Genomic DNA, 18,847 nt, shown 5'->3' with positions numbered 1-18,847 from the left:
CAGTGCATTGAAGCTCCTGTGTTCTCCTCTGTAATTGAATACCTGTGTCCCCCAGAGGTAATCATGATCTTGAATTTCCTTATTTGCCTATATTTATACTATGAATGTATGTGTTTCTAAATTTTATATATATGTATATATTTGCAAGTTATACACTTCGTGTGTGTGTGTGTGTGTGTGTGTGTGTGTATGCTATCATTTTTTCATGAATTCTTCCATAACGTAATATTTTTATTTTTAAGAGACAGGGTCTCACTCTTTTGCCCAGGCTATAGCGCAATGGCGCAATCTCAAGCTCACTACAGTCCTGGGCTCAAGTGATCCTCCTGCCTTAGCCTTGCAAGTACCTGGGACTACAGGTGTCTGCCACCATGTCCAGCTAATTTTTAAATGTTTTGTAGAGACATGGGTCTCACTATGTTGCCCAGGCTGATCTCAAACTCCTGGCCTCAAGAGATCCTCCCACCTTGGCCTTCCAAAATGTTGGGATTGCAGACATAAGCCACCACACCCAGCCTGTAACTTAATTTTTTTATTCAGCTGTGTTTGTGAGATCTATTTAGGTTGATGCATGTAGCAGAGGTTCATATTTGTTTCAACAGCAGGGCTTTCTATGCTGTGGGCCTAGTTTTGGAAAGGAAGGAAGAAAGGAGGGAGCCACTTAAAGGCCCTGACCTGTTATAGGCAGTCCAGATTGTGCACTTAGTGTCCCAAAGTGTGACCCAATTCACCCATCAGTCAGCTGCAAGAGTGACAATGTGATGCAGCTGGCGGAGGAAGCTAATTATAACGGAGAAAACTGAATTTGCATAGAGAACCAGGAATCAACTAAATACAAATAACATTTCCTGGTTAAAAAAACACTAAATAAGAATTTAATAAATGCATGTTTACTGTTTTAAAAAATAGTTTTTTGAGTTAGATACAACAAAATTTCAAAATTAGGCAGTTTTACAAGTGCTATGGGAAAAATAGCCTAATTAAACTTTTCTCTCCTCTTTTTTTTCTCCACCTTCTTAGCGTTTTCTGATTCTGTCGCAGCGGATCTGATTCCTGTTCTGAAGAATTGAAGTTCAGCATCGTTAGTTAAATTCAGCTGCTGCCTGACTGTACACCACAGCAAAGGCTTTGGAGACATTTTACAGTTAAAACTATAATGACTTTCTTGGAGTGTAATCCCAGTGGAGGCTGTCCTACATATAGCCTGAAAGAATACTTAACTACCATCAGCAATTCTGCAGAGACCTTGTAAAAAACACACAAACACACTTTACACCAAACAACTGAGTGACTCTGAGTTGGCTGGGGGAACCTTAGTTGTAGATATCAATTTACCTTCTTGAAGATTCAACCACTGCTACTCAGAGAGCTGCTGCTGAAATACCATGTCTAAGAACTCAGAGTTCATCAATCTGTCATTTTTATTAGATCATGAGAAGGAAATGATCCTGGGCGTCCTAAAGAGAGATGAATATTTGAAAAAAGTGGAGGACAAGAGAATAAGGTAGTATTCTTTTTATTTTTTCAGTCCTCCTTGACTGCTTTCTGTTTGTTTGAAGCAATTTAGATCAGAAATGGGCCAAGTGCAACCACACTGGAGACAGACGTCAGTTAGGGACTTCATGAGTTCTCAGCAGTAGCCCAAATATCAGAAAACTTTGGCGTTTCACCATTTAGCCAGACATGAAAATGGAATTTAGCTAATAAAATGGTGTTGATGAGAACAACTTAATTTGCTAATAAAGTCATAATTTTTAGTTAAAAGGAAGGACTACCCAAGTTTAAGTATCAGCCCTGGCAAGTATTAGTCGTGTGACTTTGAGCAAGCTACTCAACTTCCCTATGCCTTGGTTTCCTCATCGGTAAAACAAAGATAATAATAGTACCCACCTCATAGGGTTGTTGTAAAGATTAAGGAAGTTTGTACATATGTAGTGCCTGTCACCTAAGTGTTCAATAAATGTTAGCTATTATTTATTTGTAATGCCTTTGTCAGATCAGTCTTACTGGGGATTTGCCTCCATCACAGCTGGGAGAAGAAAGGGACCTGGAGAGTAAAAAGTTCCCATCATACCCCAGAAACCACTGAATTTTTAAAAACAAGTTTCTTGTGAAGAAAGTTGAATAATATGGGCACAGCTGAGTTTCATATCCACTGTAGGCAGAGCTCATATTTAGCTGGTTTGCTGGGTATGACTTCACCTAATATTTCAGCCAGCATCAATTCTGATTGGTTGTGTCGTCTGCTCTAATTGGTCACATCATTGTTCTGATCATGTGCAAGATCCACTGTGATTGGCTGCTGCCTGTACTGTCTTTGTTTTAAAATATATTTGGTCATTACACCTCACCCCAGGAAAAAAGGAGCAGAAATAGAGTTCCCTCCTCAGTCACTGCCAACCATACAATGTGTAGGTTTTGTGTCTTGTATGGCTCCCCAAGTTGCAATCAGAAGCTTATGTTTATTTTACCTGAGGAGAAAACTTGTCATATGATTATCTTCACATGTTAAAAAAATCTTTAATGTGCCTAAAGCCACTAGGATCTTTAGAAATGGAAATACATTTAAATATTCTTGATTTATGTTTATTTCACAGTTAAGAGCCCAGAAGCTTCATTTCCACTTTTCCAAGATATTCAACTAATCTTGAAGAAACAAAAGTTTTGATGAAAATTATTGCACTTTTTCTATGCATAGAATTCAGTTGGCAACAACATGTAGTTAATGATTTTAAAGAAATCATGAATAATATTTCTGACATTAGTAGTCACGAAAAGTAACTAATTTGTGTAACGCACTGCCAAAAAGAATTGTTGTTTATAGGGGTGACATATTAACTAGGAATTGATGACATTCTAAGGGGAATTAAAAATCATTTCTGGCTGGGAGTGGTGGCTCACACCTGTAATCCCAGCACTTTGGGAGGCCAAGGTGGGCAGATCACGAGGTCGGGAGATCGAGACCATCCTAGCCAACATGGTGAAACCTCGTCTCTACTAAAAACACAAAAATTAGCAGGGTGTGGTGGCACACACCTGTAGTCCCAGCTACTCGGGAGGCTGAAGCAGGAGAATCACTTGAATCCAGGAGGTGGAAATTGCAGTGAGCCAAGATCACGCCACTGCACTCCAGCCTGGTGACAGAGTGAGACTCTGTCTCCAAAAAAAAATTATTTCTATAGGAATAAACAATTTAATAACCAGATGCCCAGAAACAATGAAGTTCAATTTAATAACCAGATACCCAGAAACAATAAAGTACAATGAATAGGACTTTGTTCAGAATATTTGTTTCTGTCATTATCAATAACTTGTATTAATAATTTTTGGCCGGGCATGGTGGTTTACATCTGTAATCTCAGTGCTTTGTGAGGCTGAGGAGGGTGGACCACCTGAGGTCAGGAGTTTGAGACCAGCCTGGCCAACATGGTGAAACCCCATCTCTACTAAAAATACAAAAATTAGCCGGGTGCAGTGGTGTGCACCTGTAATCCCAGCTACTCAGGAGACTGAGGCAGGAGAATCGCTTGAACCCAGGAGGTGGAGGTTGCAGTGAGCCAAGATCGTGCCATTGCACTCCAGCCCCGGTGACAGAGCCAGACTCCATCTCAACAAATAATAATAATAACTATTATTATTATTATTATACCCTATCTTCCTTTTTCTCATTCCATTTTTCTTCCCTAGTCTTCTTTCCTTATTTCCTATAAGTAAATTCAGTTAAATTGTGTAATATACAACAGAGTATCAAGAATAAAGTCATTGGTTTCCTGGCTCTTCAAACTTTTTTGAGAATAGCATAAGAAAGGCTGTTTATAAATCCAAGAGATGCTTTTACAGAAAACAGATTTTCTAAAGCTATGTCTTGTCTCCTTGTTCGATCTGCATTAACTGCATCAGATGTGTTGTCTCATTTTGTTCTGAGTTCCTGTAATATGACTCAGGCTCCACCACTCTTAACAGCTTGGTGTATTGAAAAGTCATTCCAAAGTGGGTGGCGTGATGTTGAGGGTGTATGCTGTTGAATCACACAGCCACAGTTCAAATCTTACTTTCGGCATGAAATATTTGTGTCATTTTAGACAAGATGCTTCCATGGATAAATCTAGTTTCCCCATTTGACAATAGAAATAATATTAATGAGCTCATAAGATTGTTCTAAGGATTAAATAAGCTAATATTATAAACAGTTTAGAGCAATGCCAGCATACAGAAAGCACTCAAAACCTGTTGGTTATAATCATTAGCCCTATAGTTGGTTTGTGGTGCCCTTGATTTGCTAGTTGCAGTGGACACTATCAGTGCTCTACTCAGATCCCCTGGAGTCCCTCTCACCTCCTAGTTTTCATGCGCTTTACTTCTAAGGACTTGAAGTTCAAAATTACCTTCAGGTGACTGGAGTTTCCCATAGGATTAAAGAGATACAAGTGCCAGGTAAACTTGAGTGTAAACTGGGTAGCCCAAAGCCAATGGTTGACGGGTACAGAAATCCTTTGCCTCAAGGCAGGACAGACTCTGCAATGCAACTTAAGCTCCAGAGCTTCCTGTGGGATGATGCTGAGGCTGGACTTCACCTAAAAATCATATCCTTGCCTAGCCCCTCTCCCTACCTTCTCCTGCCTCCCTTACTCCCTTATAGATTTCTCCTGAGAGCACTCCATAAGCCACTTGCACACAAATCTACATAGCAGAATTCGCTTCTGGAAAACCCAGTCTGAGACACTATGAAGTTTGTATAACCAAAGCTATTGCTATTTAATAAAGTTCGTTTCAGGGGAAATATAACAAGTCTGCAAGGTGAGCATTAAAGTAAAGGATTTTGGTTCATTTGATTTACAAGCTATGATCTTCCCAACAATTTTTATCACAGTCATTGTGATTTATATACTTGTAAAGAAAACAGTCCAAGCTAAAGAAAGAAACCCAAGATTAAGCATCTTGTCAGATAGTATAACTTCCTGTTGGCTTTTCTCCTTTTATCTCCTCAGAATAGCCCTCCTTTTATTATGAATTTAAGTACCACCTAAATCAGTTCAGGGTACCTTAACTCTAGCCCAGTAGGTTTGCATGGCAATTAAATTCCGCAAGCATTTTTAAATAGATAGATGATAGATAGATAGATAGATAGATAGATAGATAGATAGATAGATAGATAGATAGAGATAGATAGGTAGATAGATAGACAGTTAAAATTATTTATTATAAGGAATTGGCTTATATGATTATGGAGGCTGAGAAGTTCAGACCTAGGAGAGCTGATGGTATAATTTGAGTCTGAGTCCAAAGGCCTGAGAACTGGGAGAGCTGATGCAATAAGTTCCAATCCATGTCTGGCAGTCAGTAGCAAGGGAAAACTGATGTCCCAACCTGAAGACAGAGAGAGAAAATTCATTCTTACTCAGCTCAACTTTTTACTCTATTCAGACCTTCAGCAGATTAGACGAGGCCCATCCGTATTGGGGAGGGCAACCTGCTTTGCTCAGTCTACTGATTCAAATATTAATCTCATACAGAAACACCCTCACAGAAACATCCAGAAATAATGTTTAACAAAATATCTGGGCTCCTAGTCATCCAGTTAAGTTGACACAAATACTTAACTGTCTCAGGAATTTATATAAACCTGGCTATAGCCCCCGTTCCCACACTTTTGTGAATTGTATAGCTCATCCCGGCTCTGTATCCCTGCTTCTGTTGTTGAACTCTCCTCTCTCCTTGAATCTCACCTCTTATGGCCATTCCTTACTCTTTTCTTTGCCAGGCCAGAGAACTTAGTCCTTTTTCCTTGATATCCTCCAAAATCATCAACACAAGAAATTTAGGAGGTGGGTAACAGATTTCATTACAACAGTAAGCTTTGGTGCTAGCTATTACAATAGTTTTCATCATGCTATAGAGGTACAAATTGATATTTTGGGGGGAGTCTAAAGGAAGAAGTAATTAATTATGAGTAAGATAGAAATTGAAACAATGGTTTCACAGAAAAGGTGAACATTTGTGCTTGCCTTTGACATGTGAAAAGGACTTTTCACATTGGCAAATATAGGTCAACTATGTTTTGGCTGTTTACCATGAGCCCCAAAGCCACCTTCAGACTGTACTAATCAGTTTCAGAAGGAAATGGAAACCAAATATTTTTTTAGACTGAAAAAGATTACAAAGAATAAACCTATCTGAAAAGTTAGTAAAGTGGAGTTTGGGAGGCAGTGGATTTATTGTTTGTTTGTCTGTTTATTTGTTTGAATAGGTTGTCCTTTGAGATAAAAAAGTAGAAGACGGAAAAAGTGTAAAAACTGTACCGAATCAACATTTTAGGCCTGACACCCAAATGTGTTTCACAGTCCTCATACTCACTAAAGTGTGACATTGATTAAGGTGGGACTGGTCTTTGGGGACTCGTAAAGGTGCGCCATACCCAGAAGGCACCCGGCAAGCCAGATAATTACCTCCAGGCATAAATCATCAGCTGGGGAATAGGCATGTACCGACTACCATTCCATTTTAAGTTCATTCAAGAGGCTCAAATATATTTATATACATTCTTCTCCTTCAGACTAAGCAGGAAGGAGTTGTAGGAGATAGCTAGACACAGGTTTTCACTGTTAGAGGGTAAGAGTATTTTTAACGTTCTCTGTGGAGAACAAGTCACTCAAATTTATTGACAGTTTTACTGCAATGAAGAAAAAGCAGAAATGTTGCAAATAAAATTGAGTTATCAACAATTATTGCAAATGGATAAAATTACTGACAGGTTGGAAGCACAAAATGGAAATCGTTGTTGATTATTTTGATTTTGTACCTTAGATTGCTTTTCACTTACTTCGAAAGAACTCAGACTAACATGTACATGGGTCATAATATCTACTCCAAAAAAATCTCATTAACAAATTCTTACTCTACTTCATCTCCCACACCTAAAAACAAATACTGTTAAATATCTACTTTGTGGTATTGACCTGTATTTAAAATCCTCAACTTATTAGTGAATATTCATTTCAGCAACATATTGTGAGCTTTATTCTCACTCAGGGTACATCATTTCCATTTGACCACCATGCATGAAAACGTATCTGCACATATTTTCTTTGGCGCCTAATCTTGGGCTTGCCTCAGTGGTAAACTCTATTGGTTGCCCTACAGCATACATTTCTCCTTTCTTCCTTTCTATCCAAATCTAAGTTTTATTCAGCTCTAGCAGTGAATTTTTAAAATTTTTTTTCTCAATTTTTTAAAATTATTTTTTAAAAAATGTTTTAGGTCAGACGTGGTGGCTCATGCCTGTAATCCCAGCACTTTGGGAGACCGAAGAGGGTAGATCACAAGGTCAGGAGATCGAGACCATCCTGGCTAACACGGTAAAACCCCGTCTCTACTAAAAATACAAAAAATTAGCCTGGCGCGGTGGCATGAGCCTGTAGGGCCTACTGGGAGGCTGAAGCAGGAGAATTGCTTGAACCTGGGAGGTGGATGTTGCAGTGAGCCAAGATCGTGCCACTACACTTCAACCTGGGCGACAGGGCGAGACTCTGTCTCAAAAAAAAAAAAATTTTTTTTAAATATTTGTGGGTACATAGTAGGTGTATATATTTATGGGGTACATGAGATGTTTTGATACAGGCATGCAATGTGAAACAAGCACATCATGGAGAATGGGATATCCATCTCCTCAAGTGTCTATCCCATGAGTTAAAAATAATCCAAATAAATTCTTTACTTTGAAATATATTATTATTGACTATAGTCACCATACTGTGCTATCAAATAGTAGGTCTTATTCATACTTTCTATTTTTTTTAACGCATTAACCATCCCCCCACCTTCCCCTCACCCCAGCCCCACACTACCCTTTCCAGCCTCTGATAACCATCCTTCTACTATCTATGTCCAGGAGTTCAGTTGATTTAATTTTTAAATCCCACAAATAAGTGAGAACATGCGAAGTTTGTCTTTCTGTACTGGGCTTATTTCACTTAACATAGTGATCTCCAGTTCCATCCATGTTGTTGCAAATGACTGGATTACCTTCTTTTTTATGGCTGAATAGTACTCCACCGTGTATATGTACCACGCTTTCTTCATCCATTCATCTGTCGATGGCTGCTTCCAAATCTTGGCTATTGTGAACAGTGCTGCAACAAGCATAGGAATGCAGATATCTCTTCAATATACTGGCTTCCTTTCTTTTGGGTATATACCTAGGAGTGGGATTGATGGATCATATGGTAGATCAATTTGTAGGTTCTTGAGGAACCTCCAAACTGTTGTCTATAGTGGTTGTACTAATTTACATTTTCACCAACAGTGTATGAGAGTTCCTTTTCCTCCACATCCTCGCCAGCATTTTTTATTGCCTGTCTTGGAGAAAAGCCTTTTTAACTCGGGTGAAATGATATCTCCTTGTAGTTTTTTCATGCATTTATCTGATGATCAATGTTGTTGAGCACCTTTTCATATGTCTGTTTACCATTTGTATGTCTTCTTTTGAGAAATGTCTATTTAATTATTTTGCCCATTTTTTGATCAGATTATTAGATTTTTTTTCCTGTAGAGTTGTTCAAGCTCTTTGTATCTTCTGGTTATTAATCTCTTGTCTGAAGGGTAATTTGTAGATATTTTCTCTTATTCTTTGAGTTATCACTTCACTTTGTTGACTATATCCTTTGCCGTGCAGAAGCTTTTTAATTTGATATGATACTACTTGTTCATGTTTGTGTTGGTTGCCTGTGCTTGTGGGGCCTTTCTCAAGAAATATTTGCCCAGACCAATGCCCTAGAAATTTTCTGCAATGTTTTCTTGTAGTAGTTTCATAGTTTGAGGTCTTAGATTTAAGTATTTAATCCACTCTGATTTGATTTTTTATATGGTGAGAGATAGGGGTCTAGTTTTGTTCTTCTGCATATGGATATCCAGTTTTCCCAGCACTATTTATTGAAGAGACTGACTTTTCTCCAATGTATGTTCTTGGCACCTTTGTCAAAAATGAATTCACTGTAGGTGTGTGGATAGCAGTGAATTTTTAAATAATTAACCATACCACTACTGGTATTCCTCTGGAAAATATCATTGGTCTGGAGGTGGACATGAGACCAAACATGACCCACTCAGACATATGGTCCAGATTTTATCAAAGGTCCTCTTTCCCACTGGATGTATTCAATGAAACATATTATCCCAGTTGCCATTAAGGACAAAAACTAGCATGTCAACAAAGCTGAGCCAAAAGAATGGCAAAAAATTATTGTTAGTATACTGATATACTAGAACCTGCCACACCTCTGAGATTGTTATTTAAGCAATAAAATATGTTTTCTTATTACTTATAGCAATTTGAATTGGATTTTCTGCTATATATAGCCAAAAGCACCCTACGATCCTCAAAAGTCAGAATTAGTCAATGTTTGTTGAGCTCCTTCTATGGTTCAAGTGCTATTTTTATTGTTGGAATAATGGAGATGAGCGGAGATGCAATGTAAGGAGTTAGCAATTGTGGATTGGGCTTTATCCATGATATAGACTAGGGGTTAGCAAATGTTTTCTGTAAATGACCAGATAGTAAATATTTTAGGCTCTATGGGATATATGCTCTCCGTTACGACTACTTTGCCATTGCAGTATAAAAACAGCAATAGACAATATGTTTTTTTTAAAGAGAGGGGAGTGGTTTTGTTCCAGTAAAACTTAATTTACCAAAATAAGCAGGGGGCTGGATTTGATCCAGGGGCCATAGTTTACTGATCTTTGGTGTTTAAGACAACACCTTGGTAGATTCTAGCCTTGGAAATAGCTACATTATTATACCCGAAAGCCCTGATAGCCATCTCAGGAAGAAACAGAATATCTGTAGTCCAAGAAATTATATAGAGTTGGGATAGAGATGGCTGTCAGAGATGGAGCATGGGCACCTGTCTGGGAGGTTAAATGATTTCACAGGGTCTCACCACCTTCAGATTATGCCCCACGCAATCTGTAGTGCTCATGTCCTGAAACAATTCAAATGTGGTTTTTTTTTTTTTTTTTTTTTTTTTGCCTCTAGTAGAATAACAGCAAAGTAAATTCGGAGGTATAGAAAATACCAAGAAATAGAAGATTCTACAACTTTGTAAAGGACAGGATATACATTCATTTTACCAATGAGGTAGGAACTATTAGTATCCCATTTACAGATGAGGAACCCAAAGTTCAAAGTTAAATAACGTGTCTGTGTTTGCACAGCTGATAAGTGGCAGAACTGTGATTTCCAGCCCTGCAGCCCGACTCCAGAGCCTGCACTCAACTCTTAGGCCACTTTTAACCTCTGAAAAATTTATCTGACCTTGCAGGGCCCCCCCAAAAAAATAAATAGTAAACTATACAATGCCTACCTCACACCAGATAATGTATTATCCAATTCACAAATATTTCCTCACTTAATCCCCATGTCATCTCTTAAGTGAGTAGTGCTATAATGTACTACAGATATGGTACCTGAACTGTAGAGGGATTAAAAATTTTTCCAGCTGGGAAACGACAGAGCTGAGGTTCTCTCATTCCATACTGCTACCCTTTCCTCTTCGTTGTGATGCTTATGCTAGGACTGCACCTATTTGGACCCTATTGAAAGTCTACCCACAACCTTACTAATAGCTATCAGAGAAATGGAATAAAACAGAAATCATTTCCTTAGCCTGGTATTTACTGACAGTGTTGACCTCTAAGTCGTGTGGCATTATCCAAGTTACTATGACTTTTATTGAACCATTGCTCTTGCACACTGAAACCTGATGAGAATTCCTTAAATTATTCTACTTCTTATGCTGACTGAAAACCAGAGTGCAAATGTATTATGATTTCTTCTGTAAAGCTGGCTCAGCTGAAATGGGCCAGTTAATAAGCCAGAACTTAGTATCTTCAAGAGACCACAGACCCCAGCCTAGTAACTGCCATTCACCTTATAGTTTTCTCTTGATGTTACTGATTTCGTCATTTCAGTGCTAGGAGAAGAGAAGGAAGGAGAAACAGGAGGGGAACGTGTATTCAAATTGCTTATTTGGAATCCTGCAGATAAGTTAAATATTTGGTTCAAATGGACTTTGAAGTGATTTCAAGAATTATACATTCAGCCTGGAAGTCAGGGAGTCTAAGCGCCAAGCAATAATACCCTTTTAATACACTACAAATGTTTGATCATTTGTTTGTTTTTCCAAATCTTATCACTCTACCACTAAGAACAAAATTAGTTTGACCTTCTCAAAAGCCTAAAGACTCATCGTCCCCATAAAACACCAGGAGAACTGCTGGACTGGACTTCTAGTTTGGTAAACACTTTGGTTTAATCCTAATAGAATTGCCACAAAGCTTCTTAATGGATTAACAGAAACTCCCAGCATGAACATATTGGCTCCCTAATGGAACTCAAATGCTTAATGAGTCACAGAGAAATGAACAAAAATATCCAGATCTGCCTTAAACCTTGGACATTTTCCTAGCAAAGACCTTACCAATTTCAATATATAATTACATTTAGGGAAATTAACTTAAATTTTGATTCTATAGCATTTTTCTCCAAGGAAGTTTTACTTGTAAGGCTCACCATAGGCACAGGGCCACAAATACCTGATATTCAGGGACATGTTTAAACATTGGATTGTCCAAGTAAATAAACTTGCCAGACCATTTTAAATATTTTTTTACATTTTATTTTATTGATACTTAGTAGATGTACATATTTTCAGGGTACGTGTTATAATTTCATACATTTATATAATTTGTAAAGATCAAATCAGTGTAATTGTGATATCTATCACCTTAAGTATTTATCTTTTCCTTATGCTAGAAACATTCGAATTATTCTCTTCTAGCTATTCCAGACCATTTTCTTGGGGGTTTGAAATAATAGGTCACCATAGTCATAAGTAAGATTGTTACCTGAGACTATATCTATTATCTGTATCTATATATGTCTCTATATAGAGATCTATATTATTTCAAATTATTAATGTGTCTATATCATATTCATATTATTATAAGATATATGTTATTTCAAATACCTAGACTATATATAGAAATAGAGAGAGAGATAGGTTTTCTCTCTACATATATATCTATACTTGGAGAGAGTCTATATAAAGAGAGACTCAGTTTAGTCTGGGGAATGGTTTCAGGGCCCTGGTGTATACCAAAAGCCACATATACTCAAGGCTACAGTTGGCCTTGTGGAATCTGTGTATAGGGAGAGTTGGCCCACTGTAAATGCGGGTTTCATATTCCGCAAATACTGTGTTTTCAGTCTTTGGTTGCAAATGCAGAACTCAAGGTTACGAGATCCAACTTTGTTTATTTTTTAAAATCCACATATACATGAACCTGGACAGTTCAAACCCATGTTGTTCAAGGATCCTCTGTATATTTTTTACTCTTCCCCATATTCCCATTTTACTACCCTTTCCTTTCCTTTCCTGGTGTATTGTCTCTAGCCAGAATTGGTATAGAGGTCATGCCTCTAGACAGCAGGGGTTAATTGGCACTCACATCCCAAGAAACTACCCTTCCCTTTCAATGCAAATTGCAGAAACAGAACAATAAAGCCCATGTAACCGAGAACATGGCTGAACGTTGGGGCTGGGAGGGGGATTAAAGAAGACCCATCCCTTCAAAGGTAAGTCAGTTCATAAGGGAATATCTAATATCAACTATATCCTTGGAGAAACAGGTATTTTATTCCTAAGAAAATGATATAAGTGAAAACTTCACTAATAAAAATGTCACCACTAACGTTTCAGATTTCAGGCAGGTGACAATTTTATATCAACAGTAGTCCTATAAGAATGTTCCTATGTTAATAGGAGTTGTGGTTTAACCAATTTAAATTTATAATGAGATTAGGCTAACATGCATTTCATAATTTTTATAATTATTCTTTTATTGCAGAGTAATTAAGCACAATGCAAATATTTAATGCAAATAACTAAATTAATAAAATTCTTACACAGCAAACAATTTTTTAAAGTTTTTAATCTCAGTATTGTACTAGGATCTACAAAGGGCATCAATGTGTGCAACGTTTAAAATATCATAAACCTCAATCTGCTTAAACATTTAATATCTTCTGATACATATTTTCATTATAGGATCAATGGGCCTATTATAGAAAATTAGATAACCATATAATATGAACATTAAAGTCTCACATAGAATTCCACTTTCCAGAGGTGAATAGTCTCCATTTGTGTTGACTTTCCTTCCTGTCACACACACACACACACATATATACATATATATATGCAATTTTCATATAGTTGGAAATTGCTTGAAATTTACATATACATACTGTATAAAATATCATAAACATCCATCCACTCAAACATTTAATATCTTCTGATACATATTTTCATTATAGAATCAATGGGCTTATTATAGAAAATTAGATAACCATATAATATGAACATTAAAGTCTCACATAGAATTCCACTTCCCAGAGGTAGTCTCCATTTGTGTTGAATTTCCTTCCTGTCACTTTTATGTGTGTGTATATTTTCATATAGTTGGAAATTGCATGAAATTTACATATACATACTATCTATGTAAATTTTACTTTATTTTTGCTTTACATTATTTCATGAACATTTTTCATGTCATTAAAAATTATTTGTAAACATTTTTATTAGCTGGATAAGATTTCATAACATAAGATTTTCCATATAACATGAATGTGCCAGGTGTTTCTTAACTATTTATTCTTATTTCCATGAACATTCTCATTCATAAATCCTCTTATATTGTGATTCATATCTTGATTAATATTTCCTTAATTTTAAAAACTGACAATCTGAGAAAATCGATTCAATTAAGACCATGCATCTTGTGAATCAGATTGTTTATTGCTTATCAGAAATCTCACCTTCCTTTCGTAGAATCTGAAAGTTTGTAATTAATTGCCAGTGATGGCTTTCGGTGAAGCATATAAGGAAAGGACAACACATAAAGGAAACATTTATATGCATACTCAACAAATTTCAAATAAATGGTGACAACATTTCTTGTATCATGTACTGATACTGACAACTAGGAAAACTGCTCGAAATATGTTTTGCAATAACCTTTATCTATGAAAACGTGAATCTCCATAAGTATCACCTAAAAAGGTAAAATGGGAAAAATTAAGTACTGATAACTGCCTTTAATGAACATATAACCCCTTCTCCACCACATTTAAAATAATTTAGTTTGCACAAATTCATTTTAGAGTCATTCTAGAAATAAACTTCAGTTATATATCTACAAAAACGAAAATGGAAACCCTCTAGTATGTGTCCATATTCAACAGCAGAATCGGTTTTAAAGAGTTTTTCATGAGCAACATGTTCTCTTTAAAGTATCAGTTTTTTGTATGAATGCCTAGTTTTCTTCCATCAAGTCAATTCTATCATTGCATTGTGATACCAAATATTTTAAGAAGCCCAGCATTTGTGGCCAGGCGCAGTGGCTCACGCCTGTAATCCCAGCACTTTGGGAGGCCGAGGTGGGCGGATCACGAGGTCGGGAGATCGAGACCATCCTGGTCAATACGGTGAAACCCCAGCTCTACTAAAAATACAAAAAAATCAGCTGGGTGTGGTGGCGGGCGCCTGTAGTCCCAGCTACTCGGGAGGCTGAGCAGGAGAATGGCGTGAACCCGGGAGGCGGAGGTTGCAGTGAGCAGAGATTGCACCACTGCACTCCAGCCTGGCGACAGAGCGAGAGTTCATCTCAAAAAAAAAAAGAAGCCCAGCATTTTCTCTTGGTTGTTTTTTAAAGAACTGCAGTTTTCCTACTTCTTGCTGTACTGATTCTATCTCCATCTCCGTTTTTTTCTGAGTAATTTATCATATTGATAACAAGACTTTCCGATGTTTTTAATACTTAAGCAAGGTATTCTTTAGGTTCCAGATTAGCAAAACACATTCTTGTTCCTTGATGGGCCAGGAAATTGAGGCAATAATTATATTAAGATAGTTCCATGTGGGAGATTGGTTTGCTAATTACATATGAGATAAATTTCTGCTATGATTTTAAGACTATAGTGAATAAACAGCAAGGTATCAAATTGCGGTGATTCCTAACTCCTTTAGAGTTGTAACGAGCTGTTTTTGTCATATAATTTATAAGATCCCTGTCTTAGGTTGGATTCCCCAGAGGTAGACCTTGAACTCATGATTTGTGTGCAAGTGATTTATTAAAGAGTAGTTTAATATTTAATATTAACTATTAATTAATTATATTTTATTAATTGATTATGTCTATATAATTATATTATTAATATATTAATTTATAATTAATTGATCAATATAATTGAATTATTTATTTATTAACTATAATTAATGATTATTTAATAAACTACTAGTAGGGAAAGCAATACAGGGAAGGAGAAGAATCTAAGCAAGGGTGAGATGTCAGGCAAAGTTTGGCAGAGGTCACCATCTGCATGACTTTACAGGGACAGATAATGTTTGCTGTTTTGTCTCCATCGTCCTTTTTAAAAAGAATTCAGAATGAATACTTGAGTCATTGTCCCTTTGCATATATGAGCACATTTAATGTTTCTGGAAAATCTGTAATAAGTCATTGATTCTCTTGGGTTATAAGGAATTGGTTAAGTTCTTCCTTGTATTTCTATGGTTTTAATTATTTTCCCTAAAACTGTTGCTTTTCAGCATTATCGCTCCTTTTTTTTTTTTTCCAGTTTTTTTGGAATTTGGGTTTTTTGGGGTTTTTTTCGGTCAATTGCCTGTCAGTTGACATGGTTTTGTGAGATTTTCCGGTGTATTCCTATGAGCCAAGCTTTTTAATACCAGGAAGTGTCTTCTGCAGATATGAAGATTTCACAGTGCCCTCTTTCCTTGAGACTATTTGTTGAGACTATTTGTAAACATGAAATTGGCACAATTCACAAGACTTCTTTATCTGAACAAGTGTTCTTTTACTCCTCCTTGTTACTTTCTCTTAAGCAGCTTTTTATCCAGGCAAAACTTTTTCCCAGTTCTCAGAGAGTCTTGATTCTTTTTAATAGCCTTTGATTTGAAAACTAACCAAAAGTTGTACAAAATATATTAAGATAGAGTCATGCTCGTTGAAGAATGGCTCTGTTGGGGAATATTTGTCATGAGAAACTTTGTGATAAGATCCAATTTGGGCAGATGCCATATGTTGAAAGAAGCCGGGCAGGCAGAAGAAACCCTCTGTGTTTACTGAGGCTTAACTTTGAGTGTGCTCAGCATGGCTTTGCACAGCTAGGAAAGAAACAGCAGTCATTAATAAATATGGGGTCCTTTCTGAGCAAAAATATTTTAATATATTGAGAGCCAGTGAGAGGATACTGATGTGTGGGAAGAGTGCAGATTTTGGAATATAAAATTCAGGGTCTGAATCCTGACCTCCTTATTTAGTAGCCCTGTGACCCACAAGTTACCTCTCGGAGATTCCACTTTCTTATCTATAAAATGGGAATCAAAACGTACTTTTCATGGGTTGTTGTCAAAGCAATGGTATGACATGTGTATTAATTCATTTTCATGCTGCTGATAAAGACATACCCGAGACTGGGCAATTTACAAAAGAAAGAGGTTTAATGGACTCACAGTTCCACATGGCTGGGGAGGCCTCACAATCAAGGCAGAAGATGAGAGGCACGTCTCACATGGTGGCAGACAGGAGAAGAGAACTTGTGCAGGGAAAATCCCCTTTATAAAAGCATCAGATTTCATGAGACTTTTTCAGTATCATAAGAAAAGCATGGGAAAGACCTACCCAAATGATTCAGTTATTTCCCACCAGGTCCCTCCCACAACACATGGGAATTATGGGAACTACAATTCAAGATGAAATTTGGGTGGGGACACAGCCAAACCATATCATTCAGCCTCTGGCCCCTCCCAAATCTCATGTCCTCACATTTCAAAACCAATCATGCCTTCCCAACAGTCTCCCAAAGTCTTAACTCATTTCAGCCTTAACTCAAAAGTCCGCAGTCCAAAGTCTCATCTGAGACAAGGCAAGTCCCTCCCACCTATGAGCCTGTAAAATCAAAAGCAAGTTAGTTACTTCCTAGATACAATGGGGTACAGGCATTGGGTAAACACAGCCATTCCAAATGGGAGAGGTTGGCCAAAATGAAGGGGCTATAGGCCCCATGCAAGTCTGAAATCCAGGGGGGCAGTCAAATCTTAAATCTCCAAAATTATCTCCTTTGACTCCATGTCTTACATCCAGGTCACACTGATGCAAGAGGTGGGTTCCCATGGTCTTGGGCAGCTCCGCCCTTGTGGTTTTGCAGGGTGCAGCCTCCCTTCTGGCTGCTTTCACGGGCTGGTGTTGAGTGTCTGTGGTTTCCTAGGCACACAGCGCAAGCTGTCAGTGTATCTACTGTTCTGGGATCTGGAGGACAATGGCCCTCTTCTCACAGCTTCACTAGGTGGTGCCCCAGTAGGGGCTCTGTGTGAGGCTCCAACCCCACATTTCCCTTCCACACTGCTCTAGTCAAGGTTCTCCATGTGGGCCCTGCCCTTCCAGCAAACTTTTGCCTAGGCATCCAGGCATTTCAATACATCCTCTGAAATCTATGCGAAGGTTCCCAAATCCCAATTCCTGATTTCTGTACACTTGCAGGCTCAATACCACATGGAAGTTGTCAAGGCTTGGGGCTTACACCCTCTGAAACCATGGTCTGAGCACTACATTGCCCCCTTTCAGCCACAGCTGGAGCAGCTGAGATACAGAGCACCAAGTCACTAGGCTGCACACAGCATGGAGACCCTGGGCCCTGCCCATGAAACCATTTTTTCTTCCAGGTCTGTGATGAGAGGGGTTGTCACAAAGGTCTTTGACATGCCTTGGAGACATTTCCTCCATTGTCTTGGTGATTACATTTGACTCCTTGTTACTTAACGCAAATTTATGCAGCCGGCATGAATTTCTCCTCAGAAAATGGGATTTTCTTTTCTATCACATCATCAGGCTTTTATGCTTTGTTTCCCTTTTAAAACTGAATGCTTTTAACAGCACCCAAGTCACCTCTTGAATGCTTTGCTGCTTAGAAATTTCTTCCCCCAGATACTGTAAATCATCTCTCTCAAGTTCAAAATTCCACACATCTCTAGGGCAGGGGGAAAATGCCACCAGTCTCTTTGCTAAAACATAACAAGAGTCACCTTTGCTCCAGCTCCCAACAAGTTCCTCATCTCCATCTGAGGCCACCTCGGCTTGGATTTCATTGTTCATATCATTATCATCATTTTAGTCAAAGTCATTCAACAGGTCTCTAGGGAGTTCCAAACTTTCCCACATTTTCCTGTCTTCTTCTGAGCCCTCCAAACTGTTCCAACCTCTCCTTGTTCCCCAGTTCCAAAGTTGCTTCCACATTTTTGGGTATCTTTTCAGCAGTGTCCCATTCTACTGGTACCACTTTACTGTATTAGTCTGTTTTCATGCAGCTGATAAAGACATACCTGAGACTGAGCAATTTACAAAAGAAAGAGGTTTAATGGACTCACAGTTCCACTTGACTGGGGAGGCCTCACAATCATGGTGGAAGGTGAAAGACACATGTCACATGATGGCAGAGAACAGAAGAGAAATTGTGCAGGGAAATTCCCCTTTGTAAAACCATCAGATTTCATGAGATCTCACGATCACGAGAATGGCACAGGAAAGACCCACCAAATGATTATCTCCTACCAGGTCTGTCCCACAACACCTGGGAATTACGGGAGCTACAATTCAAGATGAGATTTGGGTGGGGACATAGCCAAACCATATCAACATGTAAAGTGCCTGTTATTATGTGGCTAATTGTGAAAATTGTGAAATTTAGGTTTTAATGATAGGTGCTGCATGT

At 37.9% G+C, this 18,847-nt stretch overlaps 1 protein-coding gene across 2 annotated transcripts in view; it reads left to right on the top strand.

Moving 5' to 3' along the window:
* Positions 1-1,385: 1,385 nt before the first annotated feature.
* SYTL5 (synaptotagmin like 5) overlaps positions 1,386-18,847 on the top strand; it is a 98,650-nt gene continuing 81,188 nt past the window's right edge. For both annotated transcript variants that reach the window (XM_023202657.1, XM_023202656.1), the window contains exon 1: positions 1,386-1,504. In XM_023202657.1, the coding sequence (XP_023058425.1) occupies positions 1,386-1,504 (119 nt within the window). The remainder of the gene's footprint in view (positions 1,505-18,847) is intronic.

Source organism: Piliocolobus tephrosceles, chromosome 12 (assembly GCF_002776525.5).
Source record: "Piliocolobus tephrosceles isolate RC106 chromosome 12, ASM277652v3, whole genome shotgun sequence".
NCBI classification, from domain to species: Eukaryota; Metazoa; Chordata; class Mammalia; order Primates; family Cercopithecidae; genus Piliocolobus; species Piliocolobus tephrosceles.
Note: the sequence above shows the minus strand (reverse complement) of the source record. Positions and strands in the feature narration are given on the sequence as shown.